Raw genomic sequence first — 24,759 nt, forward strand, 5'->3', positions numbered from 1 at the left:
GCATTTTCTAATACAAGTAGAAAAGATGTATGTGGTGTATCCCTCGGATGTCATTCCGAGTTATTTTGCTTCTTATGAACAGTATGGCAATTGATTCTGACTTTTCTCTCTTGCAGGACATTGTTTAAAGATGCTTCAGGGACGCTCGACAAAAGCGCTCGTTTTTCCCCTTTGTACCGACAGGACAACAATAAGCTTTCCAATGACGACATGCTGAAACTGCTGGCTGATTTTAGAAAGTCAGTAGCATTGCATTTTAAATGTCAAAAAAACTTTAAATGTGTAACCAAACTGGTTTGCATTGGTGCAATGGCCTCACCAAGTCTGTATATGGATTAAATAAATTCTGTATGTAAGGATTGCGGTATTTTATGTGCTGTAGATTCAAGTAACACAGAGCAATCCATTTATTTTGAACCCTTTCTGTCTTGGAATTTCAAACCACGGCTATGAAAAATATGCAGCCGCAGGTTTTGGTTTAGAAAACACTGGTTTCAAATTAAAAGTAAATGTTGATTATGTTCCATAAATAAGATTTCATACCAATAATTTCATCATTTTAAGCAGCCCGTCTGGTTTTGGTGAACCAAAAGATAAGCTGGAGTTTCTTTTAATACCCCCAGACCAGAGAAGATGGCCAAGTTGCCGGTAATCCTCGGAAACCTTGATGTCACCATCGACAACGTCGCCCCCGACCTGACAAGTGAGCCCCCTAAAGTCACTCCATCTAGAATGAAAAATCTGTTTCTTTTCTTGCAGCGAGTTTAATCAATCTCCCTCCCTTCCCATTCTGTATATAGATTGCGTTACCTCATCCTACATTCCTGTGAAGCATTTTGATGTGAGCGAGAAGACCAACATCTTCTATGAAGTGGAGGAGTTTGTGCCCTGCATAGCCAAATGTTCTCAGCCTTTCACAATCTACAACAATCACCTCTATGTCTACCCCAAGCACTTGAAGTATGACAGCCAGAAATCTTTTGCAAAGGTATGACGGAATTTTATCCCGGTTTGTTTACTTGGTGACAGAGGAAAATGAACGATGATTGCTGTGTTAGATTTAGATGACGTAAAGTCCCTCGCTATGTGATGAAAGCAAATTATGCCACTTTTTTTTTTCTCAATTTTTCTCAATTTTCAGCACTTCTCTCTCAGGGTGTGACTAACTTGGCCAATTTTCTTTTTACATATGTCCACAGGCTAGAAACATAGCTGTCTGCATTGAGTTTAAGGACTCAGATGAAGAAGACGCTGTTTCGCTAAAGGTGAGGAAAAAAAAACAAAAAAAATGGGAAAATCACAAACTTCATAATCTTTATAATCCTTAACCTGTTAGCAGAACTAACGACTCCCTGTTTTGCCTACGCAGTGCTTCTATGGGCGACCTGGAGGACACGTGTTCACTAAAAATGCCTTCGCCGCAGTCCTACATCACCAGCATAACCCTGAATTCTATGATGAGGTAAAACCTGAATTTCATGCAAGCCTTGCTGATGTAGATAGATATATGAATCCATTTAATTTTTGCATTTCCATTCAGTTTAAGATTGAGCTTCCAACCCAGCTCCATGAGAAGCACCATCTTCTCTTCACTTTCTATCACGTCAGCTGTGACAACAATAGCAAAGCCAGTACTAAGAAGAGGGACCAGGTCGAGACGCAAGGTAACAACGCGAAAAATGTTCCCCCTCTTACTTCCTGAAAGCTCTCGTGATATCTGTTGATCCAAGTTTCACCGATCAGAAGCGGCGTGAGTTTTGACAAACAGTATTCTGGCTTTGCTTGCAGTGGGTTACGCCTGGCTCCCCTTGCTGAAAGATGGTCGGGTGATCATGAATGACATCAGCATCCCTGTCGCTGCCGGCCTCCCTGCTGGATACCTGAGCTGTCAGGAGGGGGGAAGCAAGGTGGAGTTCCTCCTGAGTCAAGCTGCATGAAAACACAACATTGCCTAACTGTATATTTTATATATAATGTCTATTTTGTACAGTTTTATATTTGTATTGTCCAGGACTACAGATGGAAATTAGTTATGAGCTACAATCTGGTACAAACATCTCTGCCTCTGTGCTTAATGTAATTGTACACTGTCCTAATAAACTTCTAAACAAACAAACAACTATGTTAGATTCGGGATCGGTCGATAAATTTTCCTTTATTTTTCCAGCATTCAGTCCCTGACGTCAGATGGGTGGACGGAGGTAAACCTTTATTCAAGGTGTCCACGCACCTCGTTTCTACGATATACACTCAGGTTAGTTAGTGTTCATTCAAAATAATGAAACGACCGTTTGTGATACATGTTTTTCAAAATCTACATCTGAATTTAGGATGCGGTGGCCTTAAAATTCAACCTCACAAATTAAAATCCGCTTTTTGTTTCAGGATCAACATTTGCACAATTTCTTTCACCACTGTCAAAGCACAGAGTCCACAGCTCCGGTATCAGGGGGAGAATTGGTTAAATATCTGAAAGTAAGTACCTTAATTAAACAAAGCTTATTTTAAAGCATATATTATTTGAATTTGATTATATTGATTTTTAAGAAAAAATAAAATTGACATGTCTATCACTGTGCAACAGATGAGGATAATTCATATTATTTTAAAAATCATCTTTATCCAGGCATTGGCTTGCACATGGTAATTACGTGCCTAGACATGTTTTTAATTTACATTAATATCCATGGGGGAAAGTCTTGTTCAAAGTCAATGTTTAAACACACTTGACCGATGAATGTGATTTAATCGGCTACTTTGTGACTTTTCTCAAGGCAGGGAACCCTATTAATGTTTTAAAATGCCTTTTTCTTCATCTGCCATGATCATTATAACAAAAGGCCATGACTCTATTGGTCAACAAACAAACCTCTAAAGTTATTAAGTACCTAATGAAAAAAACACGAAAAATCCTGTATTATTGGACACACTTTTGAGAGGATTCATGTGAGGTATTTGCTATCTTTGAATTTTTAAATTATATTTCTAATTATCTACAGAGGTCAAATTTCTAATTCTGGGTTCTATTTATCATAATTCTTTTTTTTTTTTTTTTCTGAAGCACAAATTGCAATGTATGCAAGTTATGATTTTACTAAGTCCTGGCTCTGGGCTTATTCATTCATCAGGTGAATAACTTATTTTTCAGACCAGGGAATGAGTCGTTCGATACCAATCAATATGTTTTTCTTTCGAAAGGCAATCCTGTGAGGACATAAATTTTTATTGGTTGTGTTCTTCTACATGAGTTCACATATTACATATTCCAACATCAACTTGTTTCGTGATCCATGAGGATCGAATTTCATTACTCCCCTGATGGACACTGGAGAGCAACAGTTTGTTCTCATCCACAATAAATACTGCAATGCCCATATAGCTCCTGGCCAAATGACTTGGCAATTCTGAGTTAATTTCCTGCAGACATTAGTGCACTAAAGGCCATCCTCTGCCAAATTCCAAAAATTGAAGTATTGCAAGTCATACACATGGTCTCTTAAATAAATTTCTCAATTTTGGAAATGATGAGGGAAGGGTTGTTTTTTCTTTTATTATTATTGTTTTAATTGTGCACTATGTTGTTGTGTCAGAGCCTTCATGCCATGGAGAGCCATGTGATGATCAAGTTCCTACCCACCATCTTGAATCAGCTGTTTAGGGTGCTGACCAGTGCCGCGCAGGAAGACGTAGCGGTCAACGTCACAAGGCAAGCACTCCTCTAAACCTCCTTTCATTTATCACCAGGAAAGCTGCATATTTCAAACAGTCAGCGTTTATACAGTGTGCATGATGCAGGAACAGAAAGAATGCAGAAGGCTGACAACATATTTGTTTTGAAAATTACCTCTGTTGTAACCTGTCATCCTCTACCATAAAATTAACCCCAAAAATTTGGTCTAATTTAAAAGGTACAATTACCCCTTCCACTGTGCTCCTCCACTGAGTCATAGAGGTTTAAACACTGAAGCAGAGGGGCTGATTTTTATCCTGGTATTTTGCAGACAGATGCCTACAGATGATTACAGCTGAGGTCTATGAGCTGTCACCGCAAACATTGTTTGTCCCTGTTTCTGATTGCTACTGCGGTTAGGATTGTATTTTGTGATGGTTTTGCATCATCAGATCAAACAAATCTTTGTTTTCCAATATTTTGCATGAGTACCCATATACACAAGGCAATTATGTTCAAAGCATAATAATACAGTTTACTGGCCCTCGGGAAACAGGGGAAACAGTATTTTCAGTTAATTCAAGTCTGCCAATGCAAATAAAGCTCATGTGTGTTTATGATTTTATGTATATTTATTTATAATATATAATAAAATTGTATCTAGATAGGATTTTTAATTTCCCAAAAAGTTGATATACACATAGAATTTATAAGAAATTTTCTAAGAATTCATATAACATGTTCTGACATAGATGTTAACATTTTTCAAATTGTGTGTGTGTGTGTGTGTGTGTGTGTGTATATATATATATATATATACGTGTGAGTGTGTGTGTGTGTGTATATATATATATTTATAATTAATTTACAAATAGCCTGATATACACATACAATCAAAAGGATTTTTTTAAGAATTCATACAGCATGAACTGATATAGATACCAAACTTTTTCAATCAATTTTAGTTACACTTTCACTGTTCATATCATGTATGTGAGCTCTGTGTAAGTTTTCGTAAAAGAGGCAGACAGATGTGTATAAGCTTAAGATTAAAATTGCTCAGTACGGCGGTGCAGTGGCCGGGTCTGAAGCCTCACAGCCAGAAGATTCCTGGTTTTAATTCCGACTGTGCAGCAATGGCATGCCCAGCACTCCGTTCGGATCCTCATACATATTTTTATTTATCCATTGTCCATTAGGGTCATGATCCACATCGTTGCCCAGTGCCACGAAGAAGGGTTGGAACACTACCTGAGGTCATATGTGAAGGTAAAAAAATCTCATCACGACGCCCTGTTTATGCTTTGTGATTTCACCAAAGGACAGGCATGACACTATTTTCATTATCATTTGTGTAACAGTTTGTTTTCAAGACTGAGTCGTACTCATCGTCCACCTCCAGAACGGTGCACGAGGAGCTGGCTAAAGCTATGACCGCAATCCTGAAGCCATCCACTGACTTCCTCACAAGTAACAAGCTGCTCAAGGTAACTAATGTGTACTTTACGAGCAATACTTTACGTTACTTTACGACCATACTTTTTGTTCTTGTATCATGTCCGCTGACCGATGTTCGTCTGTCCTGCAGTACTCCTGGTATTTCTTTGAAGCTTTAGTCAAATCCATGGCTCAGTACTTGATTGAGAGCTGTAAAGTGAAGGTATGTTTGCCTCAGAGGTTTGTTTCAGCTGTGTAACGGCTTCACCGTGGTTCTTTACATGCCTAGTCTTGAGGACAGCCGCAGTCCGTCCCTGCACTTCTGTTTATTTGCACTTTAATTGGCTAATTTTGTTCTAACCCCATAATCCATCACTTCCCTGTGCACTATCCCTGGAATATTCTGGAGTCTTTTTTTTTTTTTTTGAAGCACCGGATTCAAACCACACTAACAAATCCAATGAAAACACAAAAAGCATATGATTTTTCACAACCTCCCCACCCTGTCTCTGCCATTTAGCTCCCGAACCGTTAATTCCAGCTGGAAGTAGAACATGTTAGAATAAAACGTTTTCTTTTTCAAATATTTTTCTCTGACGTTTTTTTTTTTTAATTCATGCTGTGAACCTTGATCATTACGTTGCGCTGGTATTAACCCTCTGGTCATGTCCTCCAGCTGTCTAGGAATCAGCGTTTCTCTTAAATCTTAAACCTTAAAAAAAAAAAAAAAGAAAGAAAAATCTCACCCACTTACTGTAAAACGTAATAATTTATCTGTATATATATTCATAACTGTGCAATATTTCACTTCATAACAGCTGCATGTGCAATATTTTTTTCATACTCTTGTGCTCTCCTTATCTCTCACCTGGTACTTAAGACCTTAAGACACTTTAGAGCCTTGACTTGTTACTTGGACACTTTATAGTTTTATCTGTACTTCTTATTCTCCCCCCCTTTTTTTTATACTGTTTATACAATTTTCTACTATTATTTATTATTGTTATGTTTTACTTGAAACTCTGGCACAACAATTTCCTCCGGGATGAATAAAGTTGTTCTTATTCTTATTCTTCTTATGTCCTCCAGCTTTCTAGGAATCAGCGTTTCTCAGCATCCTTTCAGCACACCGTGGAGACTCTTGTCAACATGATGATGCCGCATATCACTCAGAAATACAAAGACAACCTGGATGCAGCGAGGAACGCCAATCACAGCCTGGCGGTCTTCATTAAGGTCAGGATGCCAGTGGTTCAACTTGACAACTATAGTTGTTATCATAAGGAATTATAAAAATAACAAAATGACCTCTCCTCAAATCATATACAGCGCTGTTTCAACCTGATGGACAGAGGTTTCATATTCAAGCAGATCAATAATTACATCATGTGTTTCATGCCGGGAGATCCGAAGGTGAGCCTGGCGGAAAACATTGAATATAAAGTCTGTTTGCCTTTGCAGACATTGTGTTTTAATGGGATTTTCTTGTTTGTTTCATTTTGTCTTGTTTCAACACAGACACTGTTTGAGTTCAAGTTTGAGTTCCTGCGTGTTGTGTGCAACCACGAGCACTACGTCCCATTAAATCTGCCCATGATGTTTGGAAAGGGAAGGATACTGAGGTTTCAAGGTGAGGCACTCAATTTAGTCAAATATCAAATGGTAGGAAGTGAATGATTCAACAGATAATTATAAATGATTATGATCAGTATTATATAATTATACAATACAGTATATCAAAATGATAAAATGTATTTTTTTTCCGTCTTGTGTTCCTCTTTTTCTGTCATTCGGCTTTTACATCTCCTCAGTATGATACAGTGGAGTCTTCGGGTACTCCACTAGGTACACGAAAAGGCTCCATCTGGATCTATGGATGTGTAACTGATCAGGTTTGCGAGGCACTTTGGTCAAATTATAATAATTCCAGAAAGAAGTAATTTGATCATCAAATGTTGTAGATGCAGGAATGGTCCTGTTCTACTGCTAAGCTCAAACACCATCTATTGGTTAAAATAATAATTCCCTCAGTGAACATACTGGCTTTCAAATATATATATATATCTTGTCATCACTGGGAATATCATTTCGGGGCCAAAATATGCATAAGTTACTTGACATAAGATAGAAATATAACTTAAAGTCAGCATGAATTCAGTGAAATAGTATCGAAGAAAATCACCAGCTATGTTTATATTAAAAAGTATGCTTCCAAATGTCAGAAATGTCATAGTTTTAATATCATCCAGCCTCAGTGCTCTAATTTAAATGATGTATGTAGGCATTTCAATATCAGATTTCCTTTATTTAATGACACTAAAAGGTGTTGGAAGCCAAACCTCATCAACTGCATCTATTTAATGGCAAAGGTTTAATCCACGGTGTGGACTGATGTTGAAGAAAAGATGCTCAGTCAGAAAAGATGACTCTTTCAAATATGTCCAAACCTATCTGTAGATCCCGTCTCCTGACTTGTAGTAATTGGGGTTTAACACGCTTCACTGATTTATTTTATTCTATCAGTGCTAATCTCTTTTGACCTCTTGCTCCCTTCAGACCTCCAGCTGGATTACTCACTGACAGACGACTTCTGTAAGAACCACTTCCTGGTTGGCCTCCTCCTCCGGGAGGTCAGTGCAGCCCTGCAGGAGTTCAGGGAGATTAGACAGATCGCCATTCAGGTGCTGAAGAATCTGATGATAAAGCACACATTCGATGACCGCTACGCCTTAAAAGTAAGCAATGCTCTTTCAAACTCGGCGCTTTATTATTCTTGACCCCCTTTAGTATTTGAAATATGTCATTTGGAACAACTCACTTGTGTTCCAGAGCCAGCAGGCCAGGATGGCCACCCTGTACTTGCCCCTGTTTGGTCTGCTCCAGGAGAACGTCAACAGGTTAAACGTGAAGGAAGTCTCTCCATTCACCGTCAACCACTCCAACAATGTAAGGGTCCCATCTAGTGGCCACTTTTTTTTTTTTCAACAAATACAAAGAATCATCGCACTAATTTTGAAATAATAGCAAAGCAACACAGTCTGAGCTGCTCATTTGGAAAAAAAGATATTCAAAATGAAGATCATGGAGGTGAAAATAAATCCAGAAGACACTTTTCATTTGTCAGTTGTGCATAATTGACCTTAATTTATTACAGTCAAATTTTGGTAAACAAATGTATTGACTGTGCCAAATGTTCACAAAGTCCCATCTGTTATAAATGTAGCTAAAATATTCTTGTTTCCCTTCAGAATGCAAGAGAAGATGTACTCCTCTCCAATGCCTTGATGACTCCGCCAAGGTCCAGCACCTTTTTGGATACAAGCTTGCACAAAGATGTTTTCGGAGTCATCTCTGGCACTGGTGAGATAGAAGAATGTGAGCGGAAAATCAAATTAGGCGACATTGTAATATTTTATCTGAACTGTCTTCTCTAATTACTTCCAGCCTCACCTCACACGTCATCCACCCCCAATATTAACTTAGTGCGCCATGCAGACTCCCGTGGCTCTCTCATTAGCACTGACTCTGGAAACAGTCTGCCCGAAAGGAATATTGAAAAGGGAAACTCTTTAGACAAGGTAATTTTTCCAAATCATATTAAGGGTATTTGTGATGTGTGTTTACCTGAATCATCCTGGATCAGTAATGCCCTCATCCATCCATCCATCCATCCAAATGCCCTCCTGTGGGGAAAATAAAAAAGCATCTTACTGGAGTGGAGTGCAAGATAGCATAATATGCTATTAACTTCTTCATACTGTGATGCCTGTCAGCACCAACCATTTCTCAATGGGTTTATTGCTGTTCTCTTCACCTCAAAAGCCAGTGATCCCGCGGCCTGGCTTTTCACAGCAAGCACATCCTCCCTCTGAATGTCCAGTCTGGGAGTGTGAAAGTGTGTGTGTGCGTGCGTGTGTGTGTGTGTGTGTGTGTGTGTGTTTCAGGCTCACAGCTCTTGTGTTGCCCAATTATTGTCAGACCTGTTTGTGCAATAACACATCAGGGCGTTCAGGTAAAATGAACCAGGCATTGAGTGTCGGAAAAAAAACGTTTTTATTATCCAGTTCCTTGAAAAACACAATATTTTGTCAGATGGATTTTTTTGGATTTTCATTTGAGTAAATTCCTTCCAAGTTATTTCACATTGAGTTCTTTAATTAACCGTCCGTGGCCCTACTACGCTGTTTAATGTGCATGTGGTCTGGTGAAATTTCAACAGTTTATTTCAGCATAGAAAAGCTTGAACAGGGAAAGTTCTTTGGTAGCTTCATATCTACTGTACCAAGTTTTATTTGCACTCCAGTCGTACAAAATAAAATGAAATTGTCTGGTTGGATAGAAGAGCGTAGACAACAAATCCTTCCAGGAATCTGCTGTTCCAGGTATCCCTGAAGTGTGTCATATATTAGTTTTTATTGCTAGAATATGTCATTTAATTCTCTAAATATAGACATGACATGAATCTTGTCTGGGAAAGATTTTCTTTTTTTAAAGAAATTAATTGATGGTAAAGAGCGTTAAAAGCACAATTCACCTTTACGGAAAATACAACTGTAGACTAAAAGCCCTTTGTTTTTCATTTTGCTCCTCAAGAAGCCTAATCTTTCCATGAACTCATCCATCTTGGCAAACCAAAACATTTGGTGTATCGCCAACCCCTCACAATGCTATTCTGTGCACTGATTTGATTCTGTGCTGTTTCTGTTTCAGCTCAGAGAAATGAGAACTCTTTTGCAGCATTTTATTGTTTATTTTTCTTGATAAAGACCATGCAACAAATTAAAATTATGGTAACTTAATGTGATATCACCTAAATGTGATCAATTCTATCAGTTGTTCCAGTGCATTTAGATGAATTGTAACCCTTTCTGTGTATCTGCGTTGGGGTTTCTTATGGGTTTTCCAGTTTCCTCCCACAATCCAAAAATATGCAGTAGGTTCCTCGGAGACCCTAAACTGCCCAGATGTGTGAATGAGAGGGTGAATGGTCTCTGTATGACGTGTGAACGCGGGAAGTGAATAATGATAATAAAGGGCGAATAGTTGTACGTCTCTATGTTTGGCACTGTGATCGATTGGTTGCCTCTTGCCCAATGACGGCTGGGATTGGCTCCGGCCCCACTGACCTCGATTGTAGGATAGGCAGAATAATGAATTAATGCTTTATAAAAGGATTTTAAAAAAAAGAATGGAATAATGCAAAACATACAAAATGAAATAGTGAAATGTTTGCATTGAATTTGTGTATTTTTAATTCTTCAAAGTCCCAAACATGACTAGTCGTCAGTGACCCTCCAACCACTTTAGTTTTACCTTATAATGCCATAGAAAAAAATAAAAAAAACTTAATGACGCAAGAAATACAACTTGCATATGACAAAAAAAAATACATTTTTGATAGTAACTAGAGTTCATATTTTTCAGTGGTGTCCATTTAATCTTGTCATTCAGAATCCACATGCTTCCACCTTGGGCAGCGCTCTGCTGCGATGTGACAAACTGGACCAGGCTGAGATCAAGAGCTTTCTTATGTGCTTTTTACACCTGCTCAAAAGCATGTCTGAGGGTAAGATCTCAATGTGTCTCCCTCTCCCAGCTGTCATTTCTGTATGTATTGCATAGTTGCAACACACCAAAACAAAATTTTCCATTCGTCTCTTCCAGATGCTTTGTTCACATACTGGAACAAGGCCTCCTCTGCTGACCTGATGGACTTCTTCACACTTGTCGAGTAAATATTCACACTGTTAATGAGAATGGGATATATCTAATAATTACATTTTAGAACACACAACCATAGCATCATCAAAAATGCACTATGTTTGCGGTTATCCTGACTGAATATTAACATTGTATTTATTGAGGTAATTTTGCCCTTCGGAGCCAAGGTACTGATGGCAGTGCAGTTAATGGAAAAAAACATGATGAAAGAAATTGTATTTTATTTTTAATCAATTTATTTCCACAGAGTGTGCCTGTATCAGTTCAGATACATGGGAAAGAGATACATCGCCAGGTAATGTTGCAATCAGTCCATCAATATTGACGAGATCTGTACTTGAAATTGGGTGATTTTATATGCTATTTTTAATGTTAATGATATTACGAGTGTTTGTAAAGAAGTATTTAAGTTCAAATGAGGTTTACAATATTTTGAGTAAATGGTTCATAAACAGTTGAAGCACAAAGAAAATGGTTAGTCATCGTTTGAAGTACAAGAATGTGTGAAATGATAATAAAGATAATGATAATTTAACTTGATTAGCGTCCCTCTCCAAGGTGAGACCTGGCCAGAGAGAGGCTGCTCACCACAAATCTAATTAAAAAAAAACATACATATATATATATATATATATATATATATATATATATATATATATATATATATATATATATAATGTATTTATTTATTTATTTATATTTAAAAAAATTTTTTTATTTATTTATTTAATTAATCTACATATAGGTATTAAAGTTTTACACTATTTGATTGCTGATGTTGGGCTATTTTCAATAAAGCAAAAGGAAGATTTTTATTTAATATTAAAGAAAGGGTAGGGCTTACTATGTTATCACGTATGGCATCCTTTTAGCATTTGTATTTTTCATAAATGAAATAAAAATTATTTTCAACCGTTCATTAAGGTATTCTAATTTTCACTTGGGATTTAAAATGCCCATCCAGAAAAAAATGAGACAAAAAAAATATTCATCATTAACGTATCATATATCTATATAGCGAGTATAGATTTCTCAGAAACCATTTCTTCAAAATTGCCTGTGATTTTATTCTAATACAACAGGGATTCAAACAGATTTTTTTTTTTTTTTTTTGCGTATACACTGCCATTAGTTTCAGTGATGGATTCAATTTTTTTTCTCCAGCTGGGAACAATTTTTATGATGTGAAACGATGTCTTCTTTGTTGTACATTTGTCTGTTGAATGTCAAGCTTCTGATTCCACAAAACATTTCAGACGCTCCAGTGTAAAAAAATAATGACTACTAGGGACTGCTGAAGAATGTGGCTGTTTGTTCAGCAGATTTATAAATATTGGATGTATTCAAATCTATCCGTTAATTGCTCCACTATGTAGGGCCTTGACTGCCAGAAGGCTTGGTGTTCACCCTCTTTTAACATCCCACACTGTTTTTATCTCTATTCACTAAAATGCTGGCAAGTTTAACATAATGAAACAAAACGTGGCCCCTGCCCTCTCCTGCCTGGGTAAGACTAAAGTTAGAACTAATGCATGACAGTGTCTCGCTCTGTATAACTTGCGGTGCCGCGACAACAATAATTGCCTCTGGTTTTTTCCTCGTGCATGGCTTCACCTGCTTCACGCTGCTTCTCTGTGATTCTTGTCTCTTTAACCGGCATGCAAATGATGAAGTCTACTTTTTTTCAATCAACCACCACCTCATACCGCAGGTGCCAAAATAAGATTTGCACAAAATGAGACATTTCCCAATTGCATACTTTTTAATTCGATTATACTCCATTCAACCTGCAAGCAAGACTATGTTCAAATTTGCTTCGAATAAATTGTCATGTTTAAGACTGTAAGCAAATAGGTAAAAATGGATTATCGGCCATCCTATCATGCTTTACTAACTCTAGCTCTGCTGGTCATCGGCTTCTCGTCTAACATTGTCCTGTTTCCTCATCAGGAACCAGGATGGGGCAGGACCGGTAGCACATGAGCGGAAGTCTCAGACTCTGCCTGTGTCCCGTAACAGGGCGGGAATGATGCATGCCCGCTTACAGCAGCTCAGCAGCCTGGATAACTCATACACTTTTAACCACAGTAAGTGCTACATCCTGTACATTTCATGGAACATTCTCCATCAGAGGGCGCCCCTACTCACCCCCGCCGTAGTCCGAGTCCTCATGCTTTTCATCATCATCATCATCGGCATCACACTCTGTTTGAACCCAGCCTGCTGACAAGCACAAAGAGAACATCAATGGAGTATTTTGACTTACCAGATGTTCTCGTGTTGTTGTGAAACAGTTTGATCATTGTGCTATTGCTGTGAACATGTGTCATTGAATATAGTTTTCTTGTGTTTTCAGTGTGAGAAAAATTTCAAGTATTCTTGGAATATCTGTAGACCATGGTAAGAATGTATCAGGTCAGCAGGCAGTTTGTAGACAGTTATTGACTCTTGAACATTAGCTTCAAGCTTTTCCTACTTGCTTGCAATCAATTTTTGTTTCATTCTGTCATGGAAAACAATTACGTAAGACATTGAGGCGAACCGAACAGGCTAAAACAAATTTGGCTTCACAATATGCAACATCACGCAGCATAGTGAGATCATATGGTCATTTTGATGTTCTAAATCTTGGCTTTTTCATCCATTGTTTTTGGACTGAATGATTATTGTTTTATTTGTTTGTAATGGCTATTACCTGAAACTACATTGAATGAACCTCTGGAAGGCAGAACATAAGCGTCTGAATTTTGGGCCCAAGGATTGAAACTATACTCATAGACTGAAACCACCGATTAATTGAGATTAATCGCCGATTAATCGGTCTTCTCCAAACTCCTTAATGTTAGATACATCAGAAAAAAAAATGTACATAAATTTATTTGTTTTATTTTGTTTCCAACTTTCCCACTAAGGGGTCACAATCCCGGACCTCAGAGTAATAATAAACGCGGTTATTCTGAGGACATTCTTTTCATCGGTAATTACGACATTCCACCCTCCCCTGGGGAAAACTTGCCGTATATACCTCCTGTACTGTACTTCCCCTTTTTTACTAAGTGCCTTATTTGTTTAACACTTAACCAAAGTCTTGCTCAAGATGTCTCGCACAGCAGAAGTACGTAATGCTGAACGCTGCAATTATTCGTTCATTCAGTCTCCAGTATTTCACCAAGCGGGATGTCATCGTTTTTTTCAATAGCTTATTGAATCTGTCTTTAGAGTGACACAGTTTTTAGCCTGACATACCTTGTTACTACTGGAGCTTTGACATATAACACCCTGGTCTTATTATGATTTATAATGGCATGAAACGGTATTGTATGATATCATATGATATGATGTAATTGGGATTCTTTTTTCAGCCTACAGCCACTCAGACGCAGACGTATCAAACCAATCCTTGCTCGAGGCCAACATCGCCACTGAAGTGTGCTTGACTGTCCTGGACACCCTCAGTATCTTCATCATGGGGTTCAAGGTAATATAAGTGATTGAACATCTGCCATGTTACTTCCACGATTTGTATTCCCATCATATCCTGCCACTATTTCATTGTTCTGATTTTTACATGTGATTCTACCATTTGCTAAAATGATTGTGTCTCCATGCACAGACACAGCTGTGCATAGATCACGGTCACAGTCCTCTCATGAAGAAAGTTTTCGAAGTTCATCTCTGTTTTCTGCGGATCAATCAGTCAGAATTGGCTCTCAAGCAGGTTTTCACCTCCCTGCGAACTTTCATTTACAAGGTGCGAAGAACGACAATGGCCAGTATTATACTTTTTATCAGTCTGGTCACTGTAACTGACGACCCCCTTTGTCATTTTAATCCTGCAGTTTCCTTGCACGTTTTACGAAGGCCGTGCCGACATGTGTGCCGCTTTCTGCTATGAGATCTTGAAATGTTGCAACTCCAAACTGAGCTCCATCCGAAGTGATGCAGCCCATCTGCTCTATTTCCTCATGAAGAGCAACTTCGACTACACGGGACGCAAGTCATTTGTGCGGACGCACTTACAGGTGAGATAGTCTTTGACCAATGGGTCGCGTTGCCCCAGATTTTTTTTAAGATTCTAATTCTAGTAATAAATAAAATCATGTTCATATCGATAAAACTCCCACGTTAAATATTAAAGAATAAATCATTTTTTCCTTTTCTTTAGGTGGTGATTGCTGTAAGTCAGCTGATTGCTGATGTCATTGGTATTGGAAGTACTCGCTTCCAGCAGTCCCTATCAATCATCAACAATTGTGCCAATAGTGACAGAACAATCAAGGTGAGAAATTTATAATTTGCTTACGGTATACCTGATAATGTATAACTGGATTTAAATTCACGTCACAGCCTCCATTAATAAGTGAAAGCTGTCATTTCTCATCTCAACAGAACACAGCTTTCCCGTCAGATGTGAAAGACCTCACCAAACGCATCCGAACCGTATTGATGGCCACCGCTCAGATGAAAGAGCACGAGCGAGATCCCGAAATGCTGGTGGACCTGCAGTACAGCCTGGCCAAGTCTTACGCCAGCACGCCGGAGCTTCGAAAAACCTGGCTAGACAGCATGGCCCGAATTCATGTGAAGAATGGCGATATGTCGGAGGTCTGTGTAATTTGATACGTATTCATATGTTTTATTACACGGTGATTGTCGTACAATAACAAAACAGGGTCTGTTACATTATTTTTTCCTGATTTTGTCTTTGTTATTATTTGTCATTCACAGGCAGCAATGTGCTATGTGCACGTTGCAGCACTTGTAGCTGAATATCTGCGAAGAAAAGGTACTTCGAACATTATATCTTTGCTTGTTGCAGGAATTCCGGTGGTTCAGTTATTTTGCTTATGAACAAATCCTCCCGATATTTTCAGGCATGTTCAAACAGGGCTGCTCTGCGTTCCGAATCGTGACGCCAAACACTGATGAAGAAGCAGCAATGATGGAGGATGTTGGCATGCAGGATGTTCATTTCAATGAGGTACTTCTGTGCTTTCTACCAAAACAGCAAAGACACATACATAACAATGTGATTCATATATAAGAAATGTGTTTGTGCTAAAATATGTTATTTATTTAGATTTTTAGTCAGGGCCGAATTAATATCTGCTTAAGTGATGCTGCAGAATTTTGAGCCACTCTTTTTTATCCCTCCCATTACTCATAATAAGAGCTGGAACTGTGAAAGTAACAGACTGATACTACTAACACTGACAAACGCTGTTCCGTGTATGATCATGAAAACAGACAGCGGAAAAAAATATTTAGTTGTCGTCATTAACCTCTATGTCAAATACAATGAGGATTATGTTACTGAATGTAAAAAACAACCCTTTACTGTTTTGCCAGTATAAAAAGGTACAATTCAAAGAAATATTTAATTTTTAATAAATACATTTTCCCAAGGTCATTGTGTTTTGTGTGCAAGATTTTCTTTTCTTATTTATGCCTATTAAACATGTTTATTAATGTGATCATAATGAGCTCATTGAACACTTCTGTAAACATCAGAATTTGCATTTCACTTCTCAGGATGTCCTTATGGAGCTTTTAGAAGAGTGCGCCGATGGACTGTGGAAAGCCGAGCGCTATGAACTCATCTCAGACATCTATAAGCTCATAATCCCCATTTATGAGAAACGCAGGGACTTTGAGGTAGGAGACCAATTTTTTAAGCAAATAAATGCCCCCCTACGATCTATACTACCGGTACATGTGATGACATCAATATGTATAAATTCTAATGAGATTCTGTGACTTTGCACAGAAACTGGCTCATTTGTATGACACTCTGCATCGGGCATACAGCAAAGTGACAGAAGTCATGCACACAGGCAAGAGGTTACTGGGCACCTACTTCAGAGTGGCGTTCTTTGGCCAGGTGAGGCAAATATTCAATGATAAACACAAAAACACAAATACACATATATGCATATTATTGGATTTTTTATGTTCCCATCCACTGTACTTTTACACTCACTACATGTAAATCTATTTCCAAACAGTTGGGAACACTGATAAATTGATTATAATGTACTTATCTAATTCATTTAGTTGTAGCTGCTGGGGCTTGGGAAAATGTCTTCATGTTTTTTCCAACCAAGGGTCACAAGGCAATGATTCATAGCCAAAAATCCAATTACAAAATGAATTTGGAAAAAAAAATGATGATTAAACATTTTCTTTTTTTAATAATTTTCAGTAATTGCTACTAAAAGATAAAATTCAATCAACTCCCTTTTTTGCAAGTCATCTTGGAGTTATCCTTTACTGTTTGTGTTGGTTTGTATATTTACTCGTTTTTCTTTAGCAAATTTTCAGATTCCTTTATTGTGGGCTTGTATTTAATTGTTTACAGAATTTTTGAAAATGTTTTGCAAAAACGGGTAAGAAAATAACCAAGAAGCAGTAAGTCACTGCCTCAAAATGTAAGGAATAACCTTAAACCGTGATTGTTACAATTAATGACAATTGAAATAATTATTTTAAAGGTGTCTCTGTGTGCTTACTGTATGTGAGTGTTTATTTTGGGGGTCACCACCTAAAAAAAACATCTACCCCCCAGCAGTTAATGTTCCACTCTAATATCCTTTTATGCTTCTTATCTTCCTTTTAAGGCAGCGGTAAGTTGTGCCGCAAACCTTACTAGCTTCTCTAAGCAGCCTTTGTGCTTGTTGGTGGTGCTGTGATCTGTTGCACTAATCATAAATAGTTTGCAGCATTACTACATTTCTACACTTCATAATGCATGGCTCTTGTCTACTCATGTGCTTCTATCAGTGTGTCTACATGTGATGCACAGATGTAGATCTCCAAGAGTTAAGCACTGACCTAATTCCCGTCTCATTTTGTAAAGACTTTATAATAATGTACTGGGTGTGTTAACTTCTTCTGTGTGCTTTGATAGAAATTCTCTATATAGATCTTTAACCTTAAAGCAGTACATAGTTTGAGTCAGTCTGATTCCTTTTGTAATATTTTAGGTCGTTCTAATGGCATAACATTCACTTTACTTTCTGTCGTCCACGGCCCCTGTAGCAGTACCAGTTTACAGGCTCAGAGGCAGAGGTAAATCAATATGATAGTCATCATCGCAGCTGGACCACGGTTTTGTTTTAGGTTGTGCTGTGCTCCTTTGCTAATGCGGTCGCAAGAATTGCTCTTCGTTTGGCCCCATAACTCCCTGTCTATTTTAGCCTCGGTGTTGGTCTGTTCACAGTAGGAACCCTCGCGGGGGTTAATCTCATACTGGATAAATGCGCGGCATCACCAGTCGCTCAGATGGATTTCATGTACAAACAAGACAAATGGTCAATCCGTGCCCAGTGGTCCCTCTGTGAGAATTCGTATCCCATCACTGCCCCTTGGTTTGACTCATATCATCAATCCGACGTTAGCCGATGTCTTGTAGTGCTGTATTTTTGCCATCTTTGTGTGGTTGGACATTAGATAGTGAGTTATGTACTTAACCTTACAGCTGGAATAACTCCGCTGACAGCCCATGTATGGTCTGATGTGGTGTCTTTGTATTTTAACAGATATGTATCGTATAGTTTGATATTGATAATATCCGGTGTGTTTTAAATTTCTTTTAGGGTTTTTTTGAAGATGAAGACGGGAAAGAGTACATTTACAAAGAACCGAAATTCACCCCTCTGTCAGAAGTTTCTCAGAGGCTCCTCAAGTTGTATTCCGACAAATTCGGCCAGGAGAATGTGAAGATGATTCAGGATTCTGGAAGGGTGAGATTCTCGGTGCATCATTTGTGATGAGGATTGTAATGAAAGTTTATTTTACATAATTGGTTTATCTCCGGCAGATAAACCCCAAAGACCTGGACTCTAAGTATGCATATATCCAAGTGACACACGTGACTCCTTACATGGAGGAGAAGGAGCTGATGGACAGAAAAACAGACTTTGAGAAAAGTCACAACATCAGACGCTTTGTGTTCGAGATGCCTTTTACCTCATCGGGAAAGAAGCAGGGCGGGGTCGAGGAGCAGTGCAAGCGCAGGACCATACTAACCAGTAGGTAACCAGTAGGTAACCAGTCGGTCTGTATGTGATCACGCAACACAAGATAAGTTCTTCCGTGAATAATCAAGTGAGATTGAGATTTTTTTTTATCTGATAAAATTATCATTTTTGGGAAACCATTTATTTTTTGAGTATTTTATTCCTTTTATTTGTATTTGCAACACTAACTAAATGTATGAAAAGACATCTTTTCACAACAGTGTACTTTCCATTCAATAGACCCGATTGAGGTGCATTGATTACTCGTGGGTTTTCATATTTTCACTCCAAACCTGCCATGAATTCCGGCTCACAGATACAGCGTCATTTCTGCACATGCTAAATTGCTCCTGATAAAAATCTGAACATGTCAGCAATTTGTCAAGGACCTTTCATATTCCACAATCAGTTGTATTGTTTTATGGCACAACAGATCAGAAAGTTCAGCCATATTCTCTTATCTTTATAATGTAGGAATCTATGATGAATTATTACTACACACATGTCTATTTTAAGTTGTAAAAGTCAGAAAAGAACATGCAAGTGGATGAGAGGCTAGCTGATCAGCCCTTTTTTTGTCCCTCAGCCACACATTGTTTCCCCTATGTGAAGAAGCGCATTGCAGTGATGTATCAGCACCACACTGATCTCAGCCCCATCGAGGTGGCCATTGATGAAATGAGCAAGAAAGTGGCTGAAATAAAGCAGCTGTGCTCCTCCAGCGAGGTGGACATGATCCGTCTACAACTTAAACTGCAGGGCAGCATCAGTGTCCAGGTGTCCTCCTGTTCGTTCTGTCAAAATACATACGCATGCAAAACATGCCTAGTGGAATGATTGTTAAATAAAATATCTATTATGTAACTGCAACCGCCCTCAGGTTAATGCAGGACCACTTGCTTATGCAAGGGCTTTTCTGGACGATGCGAGCGCCAAGAAGTATCCCGACAACAAGGTCAAGCAGTTGAAAGAGGTCTTCCGGTGAGTTTGCTAAAGCTTGATGAGATTGCAGGACTTTGTATTTCTGCCTGAGGCATGAGCTTTAAGACACCTTGGGTCAAAAACCCAATGCATATCAATATTAACTGGGGTATTTTCACATTTGCATCTGACAGACATATTTCTAAGATGACTCAATGCTTTTTATGCACTTCTGTTTGCCTCAAATTTCATATGAAGATATTAGCTGTGCTCAGTATTCGTACTTTACGATAAACACACCTCTAAGTGGTGGCTGTAGCTCAGTTGGTAGCGCGAGTGTCCCTCGATGGAAGGTTGCCAGTGCAATCCCTGGCTCCTTTAGCTGAATCTCGAAGTGAGATCTCATATAAAATATCGTGTTTGTTTCAAATTATCTCTTTTTGCAGGCATTTCGTGGAGGCGTGTGGACACGGCTTAAGTATAAATGAGCGACTGATCAAAGAGGACCAACAGGAATATCACGATGAAATGAAAGCAAACTACAGAGACCTTGCCAGAGAGCTGTCCATCATCATGCATGAGCAAGTGAGTATTAAAGAAGAATAAGAACAACTTTATTTATCGCAAAGGAAATTCTTAAAAGAAAGTGGCCAGTAAGATATAGCAACAATAAATAATAGTAGAAAATTGTATAAACAGTAGTTAAAAAAAAAAAAAAAAAGGGGGGGTGATAAGAAATACAAATAAACTATAAAGTGTCTTAAGTAACAAGTGAAAACTACAAAGTGTCTTAAGGCCTTAAGTACCAAGTGAAAAAGACGGAGTGCACAAGAGTATGAAAAAATATTGTACATGTAGCTGTTATTAAACAGTATTAAAACACTGTATTAGACTGTATTAAAATACTGTCTGCAATGATGTTCTGACTTCAGTATGGGTTGTGTGACCATGAAGAAAGCTTATATTATATTCAAAAATATATTACTGTGTAATATGTTGCTTCTTTAACACAACTTTCTGTTTTTTTCCCTAATGCTGACATAAGCAGACTGGATGGTAATGCAAAAAGTAACAATATATTCCCAATTGTTGGTCAAGCCAGATAAACGCATCAGATGTCAGCGCTTATTACAGACCTCCTCGGGTCTCTGTTTTAGATTTAATGTAAACAGACCATGAATCTTATTGCAGATGTTATGACAGACCATTTCAGTATTAGCTATATTAATCACCAAATTAAATTAGAGTGATCACAGTTGTCTTGGGAGCTTCTGCGCGAGCCTCAAAGACTGTAAGTTTATGTGAACAGTAATGTTATTGACATACATTACTAATATAGCGTCTGGCTTGGTCAATTTTTTGGACATGTAGTGTGTATTCTGGGCTGATTTGAATAGTTTGCATGTGTTTTTAAAATATGGATGCATAACTGTATGTCTTTGAGTGGCATAAAGTACATGGAGTCATACTGTATATGTATTTACATGTGTATGTGTGTGCTCATGCCTCTAAAAATGCTTTAAGGACATATCTGCACACATGTGTCTTTATTTTTTTTCTATGTGATGTATTTCTTGCACTATTCAATGTTTTCTTCTCGTAACTTCTTGTGACTCTACCTCAAAGGGAAAGGTTGATGTTGAGAGAAAATGCCCAATGACACATAGGCTACTATTTCTATGCGCAGGAGGTAGAGGAATCGTCTTTGCAACAGAACATTCCTGGTTCGAATCCAACCTCCTCCTCACGGGGATTAATAAATGATAAATAATAATTATTAACAACTGATAATTACTGAAATATACTTATAAATCTAGAATCCCTGGGGAATCAAAATGTTGGTCTCTCTCCACAAAATACAAGAATCCATACATTTTGGTCACTTATTAATATGTTTCGAAACATTCAATGTCTTAACATAAATGCCTATTTATGTGTACCAATTAAAATTTGATGTTGTCAAGCAACTGACAGAGACTTTTCAAGGTCACGGCTTCTTGTGAATGATGGTCACGTACCTTTCAGATTGTTAAATAGTTCTGAATTATTACATCTGTCAATGGGGAAGAGAAGCACACCAATGATTGATTATAGCTTTATTTACACAGGATTAGGCACTTACAGAATTCATCCTTAATTGATTCATTACATTAATGAATTACATCATAAATTACATGAATGAAAACTGGACTAATCCTTTAGAAGCCCACAATTCAATGTGACATTCTCTTTAGCTTTATGATAAAACAATTATTTCCAACTCAATATCGTATGTACAGAAAATTGTTCAGTCCCAGGAGCTTCAAGGAACACAATAATTTGATATGTACTTATTCATGATCCTTTTATTATTGAAGATATTTTCACATAAAATTAATGTAAATTGTATTCAATCCAAAAAATATCAATTGAACACAAATATAAGTAACAGACCCTTTAACTGACCCAGACTATGATAGTGAAAGTGGGATGTGTCAGAAATACGCCCACTTGTTTCTGAAATATTGATCATTTCTCTTTCTGCCTGCAGATCAGCACTGTAGATGACGGGATCAAAAATGTTCTTCCAGACTCTCTTCAAATCTTCAATGCCATCAGTGGCACACCAACCAGCACCACCATCCAGGGTATCCCCAGCTCATCCTCTGTGGTGTGAACCAAGTCCAGGATTGGCCAGTACTCACACCCTTGACACTGAGGAACACATCTTGCCATTTTTCACCTTTCTTTGCAACCAATTCCACTGCAGACCATGACAAAAACACTGTACCTCCTTCATTCATGCACACAGCATAGTGAAGCATAGTGACTGCAGAAGGCGTGGCCAAATAAATGTTGCTGTGAGAGCACAAAGGTGAGACATGAACGACAGGAGAAGCTCGACAGATAACAGGACACTTGCTGTTGCTGCTTCAAACACAGTTGTGATTTTATGCGATGTTTTATACCTGACAATGATGTTTTCTAAGTACACATTCCTGTTGGGATCTTCAATATGCATGTCACTACAGTACACACATTACCTGTCCCAAGAGCCCATTTTCCTTTATTTTAGACGTTTTTCTCATTGTGTTTTTGTATGTACAGTACTCCACTTTTATAAGTCACTGTATTGTTGTCTAGATGAATGGTATATGCTTCGTACATAATCACTCATCTCCCTGTGTATAAGTTATATTTCTACAAAACATGCAAATGTGCAAAATGGCCTCTTCGAATTCATGTTAGCTTTAACCTTAAATCATTATAATGTCTTAGACCAGGGAGAATTTAAAATATTTAAAGCCATTGCATAAAAACGGCTGCGTCAAGTTGTTTTCTTAATGTATATAAACAAATGAGTGAGTGCAATATTTGTATCTTGCTGTGTGGAGCTCATACACTGTAAAGATGAGGTTCACCTTCTTGCCAAAGTGAAGAGGTGTGGAACCAAACACTGCGCCTACTGTGGAAGTAAACTGAGGCTTTTACCATTTTAGTGTTCAGTGAAATGTTCATGGAAATGTTTTATATTTGGGCAACAATGGGTTTTTTTTTTTATTTTTATTTAACACTAAGTCGCCGTTCTGCTGTAAACAGATGTTCCCCAATGCTTTTAAATAAATTACACTAATTTCTCTTCACTCGTCCTTGCAAATTTATTAGCATGTGTGTGTTTGCCTCTTTATTCTCACACCCTCTGAGGTTGTTGTGTCCCCTGGGGAATTAGTCCTTTTTATGTACCTGGACTGATACATGATGGACTTCATATCTACTGCATCTCATTATCCCACCCATCATAAAAGCAACTGAGCAAAGATTAATAAGAAGCAAAATTACAGAAACACTCCTTTATTCTCAGTCGGTTGAGGATAGCTAAACAGACAGGACGCAGAATCGCCTCTGCAACAACATGACAGGTGAGTTGACTATTCTTATGTTTTATTGTTTAATACACAACTGCAGACCATAAAGTAGAGAAGCCTCAAACACATATCGAGAGACCGCAGATTTTGAATGTGACGTCTGAGATGGACAGTTTACACGTTGTTTTTGATTGATCTTGTGGAAATGTAAGTTTAGAAATTACGCAATATTTTCATGCTCAACCAGGTTTGTGATTTCGCACTCAGTAAAATGAAATTACAGTCTAGAGCCTTGTATGCCTTTCCTGGCCTTTGTCCTTTGCTGTTACGTAGCAAAACACTTCAAATAACAGTGATTTATCTAATGCTCTCACAAAGTTAAACATGTGGAATCTGTTTTTTTTTCTGTGCATTGCTTGTTATTTTATCACGATCTGTATAACGTGCAGAAGACAAGGACCCCAAGAATGAGAGGAACATCAAAGGGAAGGTAAAGTGTTTACTAAATTTAATGCTGTAAAGGAATTCATTTTAACTCTATGGGATACAAGTAATTGGGAATAAAACAACTATGCATACACTTCACTGTGCTGTTTACGACCAAAATAATTTAAAAGAATCTCAGGTGTATGTCTAATATAATTCATATTTGAAATCATTTTACTCCCCTGCGTTTACTGAACAACCTTAGCTAAGAATGGAACTGATGAATGAAATAAAGTAGAAAATACATATTACAGTGCTAAATACTTTGCTGAATGTTTATGTCTCAGACCAAGTTGGTGTTTGGATACCCGCTCAGCATTTTCTTCATCGTTGTGAATGAGTTCTGTGAGAGGTTTTCCTACTATGGCATGCGAGGTGAGACCAAACACGACCAAAGGCTTAACAGTCGATACTCAGCAGACTTAATATGGGTGTTTTAAATACTTGAATAGTAAAAATAACCTTATTTTCTCTGTCTGGCCTCAGCTGTCCTGGTGTTGTACTTCAAATATTTCTTTCTGTGGGACGATGACTTGGCCACATCCATCTATCACACTTTTGTGGCCCTGTGCTACCTGACCCCTATCCTTGGGGCCATTGTGGCTGACTCCTGGCTGGGAAAATTCAAGTGAGTGAGTTTCTTAAGTTCATGTGTTATCTC

At 38.0% G+C, this 24,759-nt stretch overlaps 1 protein-coding gene across 5 annotated transcripts in view; it reads left to right on the forward strand.

Annotated features, from left to right (window-relative positions):
* The window catches only part of LOC147234953 (dedicator of cytokinesis protein 9-like), a 72,530-nt gene extending 49,143 nt beyond the window's left edge, over window positions 1-23,387 (forward strand). For 2 of the 5 annotated variants that reach the window (XM_086145669.1, XM_086145670.1), the window contains exons 15-53: window positions 117-239; window positions 624-703; window positions 801-988; window positions 1,200-1,265; window positions 1,370-1,462; window positions 1,541-1,664; window positions 1,789-1,907; window positions 2,168-2,254; window positions 2,386-2,475; window positions 3,591-3,706; window positions 4,870-4,939; window positions 5,032-5,157; window positions 5,259-5,330; window positions 6,197-6,343; window positions 6,437-6,520; window positions 6,626-6,737; window positions 7,664-7,842; window positions 7,937-8,053; window positions 8,356-8,467; window positions 8,552-8,685; window positions 10,559-10,673; window positions 10,772-10,838; window positions 11,076-11,123; window positions 12,779-12,915; window positions 14,191-14,306; window positions 14,442-14,579; window positions 14,668-14,850; window positions 14,994-15,107; window positions 15,218-15,433; window positions 15,557-15,614; window positions 15,703-15,809; window positions 16,361-16,483; window positions 16,596-16,709; window positions 18,424-18,570; window positions 18,648-18,858; window positions 19,433-19,623; window positions 19,727-19,827; window positions 20,214-20,352; window positions 22,298-23,386. In XM_086145669.1, coding sequence (XP_086001795.1) covers window positions 117-239; window positions 624-703; window positions 801-988; window positions 1,200-1,265; window positions 1,370-1,462; window positions 1,541-1,664; window positions 1,789-1,907; window positions 2,168-2,254; window positions 2,386-2,475; window positions 3,591-3,706; window positions 4,870-4,939; window positions 5,032-5,157; window positions 5,259-5,330; window positions 6,197-6,343; window positions 6,437-6,520; window positions 6,626-6,737; window positions 7,664-7,842; window positions 7,937-8,053; window positions 8,356-8,467; window positions 8,552-8,685; window positions 10,559-10,673; window positions 10,772-10,838; window positions 11,076-11,123; window positions 12,779-12,915; window positions 14,191-14,306; window positions 14,442-14,579; window positions 14,668-14,850; window positions 14,994-15,107; window positions 15,218-15,433; window positions 15,557-15,614; window positions 15,703-15,809; window positions 16,361-16,483; window positions 16,596-16,709; window positions 18,424-18,570; window positions 18,648-18,858; window positions 19,433-19,623; window positions 19,727-19,827; window positions 20,214-20,352; window positions 22,298-22,423 — 4,690 coding nt within the window. In that variant the 3' untranslated portion in view covers window positions 22,424-23,386. Of the gene's footprint in view, window positions 1-116; window positions 240-623; window positions 704-800; window positions 989-1,199; window positions 1,266-1,369; window positions 1,463-1,540; window positions 1,665-1,788; window positions 1,908-2,167; window positions 2,255-2,385; window positions 2,476-3,590; window positions 3,707-4,869; window positions 4,940-5,031; window positions 5,158-5,258; window positions 5,331-6,196; window positions 6,344-6,436; window positions 6,521-6,625; window positions 6,738-7,663; window positions 7,843-7,936; window positions 8,054-8,355; window positions 8,468-8,551; window positions 8,686-10,558; window positions 10,674-10,771; window positions 10,839-11,075; window positions 11,124-12,778; window positions 12,916-14,190; window positions 14,307-14,441; window positions 14,580-14,667; window positions 14,851-14,993; window positions 15,108-15,217; window positions 15,434-15,556; window positions 15,615-15,702; window positions 15,810-16,360; window positions 16,484-16,595; window positions 16,710-17,866; window positions 17,897-18,423; window positions 18,571-18,647; window positions 18,859-19,432; window positions 19,624-19,726; window positions 19,828-20,213; window positions 20,353-22,297 lie in introns of all 5 variants that reach the window. The other 3 variants (XM_086145672.1, XM_086145673.1, XM_086145671.1) reach the window with 3 other exon arrangements.
* Window positions 23,388-24,759: the final 1,372 nt, after the last annotated feature.

This window comes from Fistularia commersonii, chromosome 4, assembly GCF_037954325.1.
Source record: "Fistularia commersonii isolate RoL2024-O1a breed Wild chromosome 4, RoL_Fcom_v1.0, whole genome shotgun sequence".
Taxonomy (NCBI): domain Eukaryota; kingdom Metazoa; phylum Chordata; class Actinopteri; order Syngnathiformes; family Fistulariidae; genus Fistularia; species Fistularia commersonii.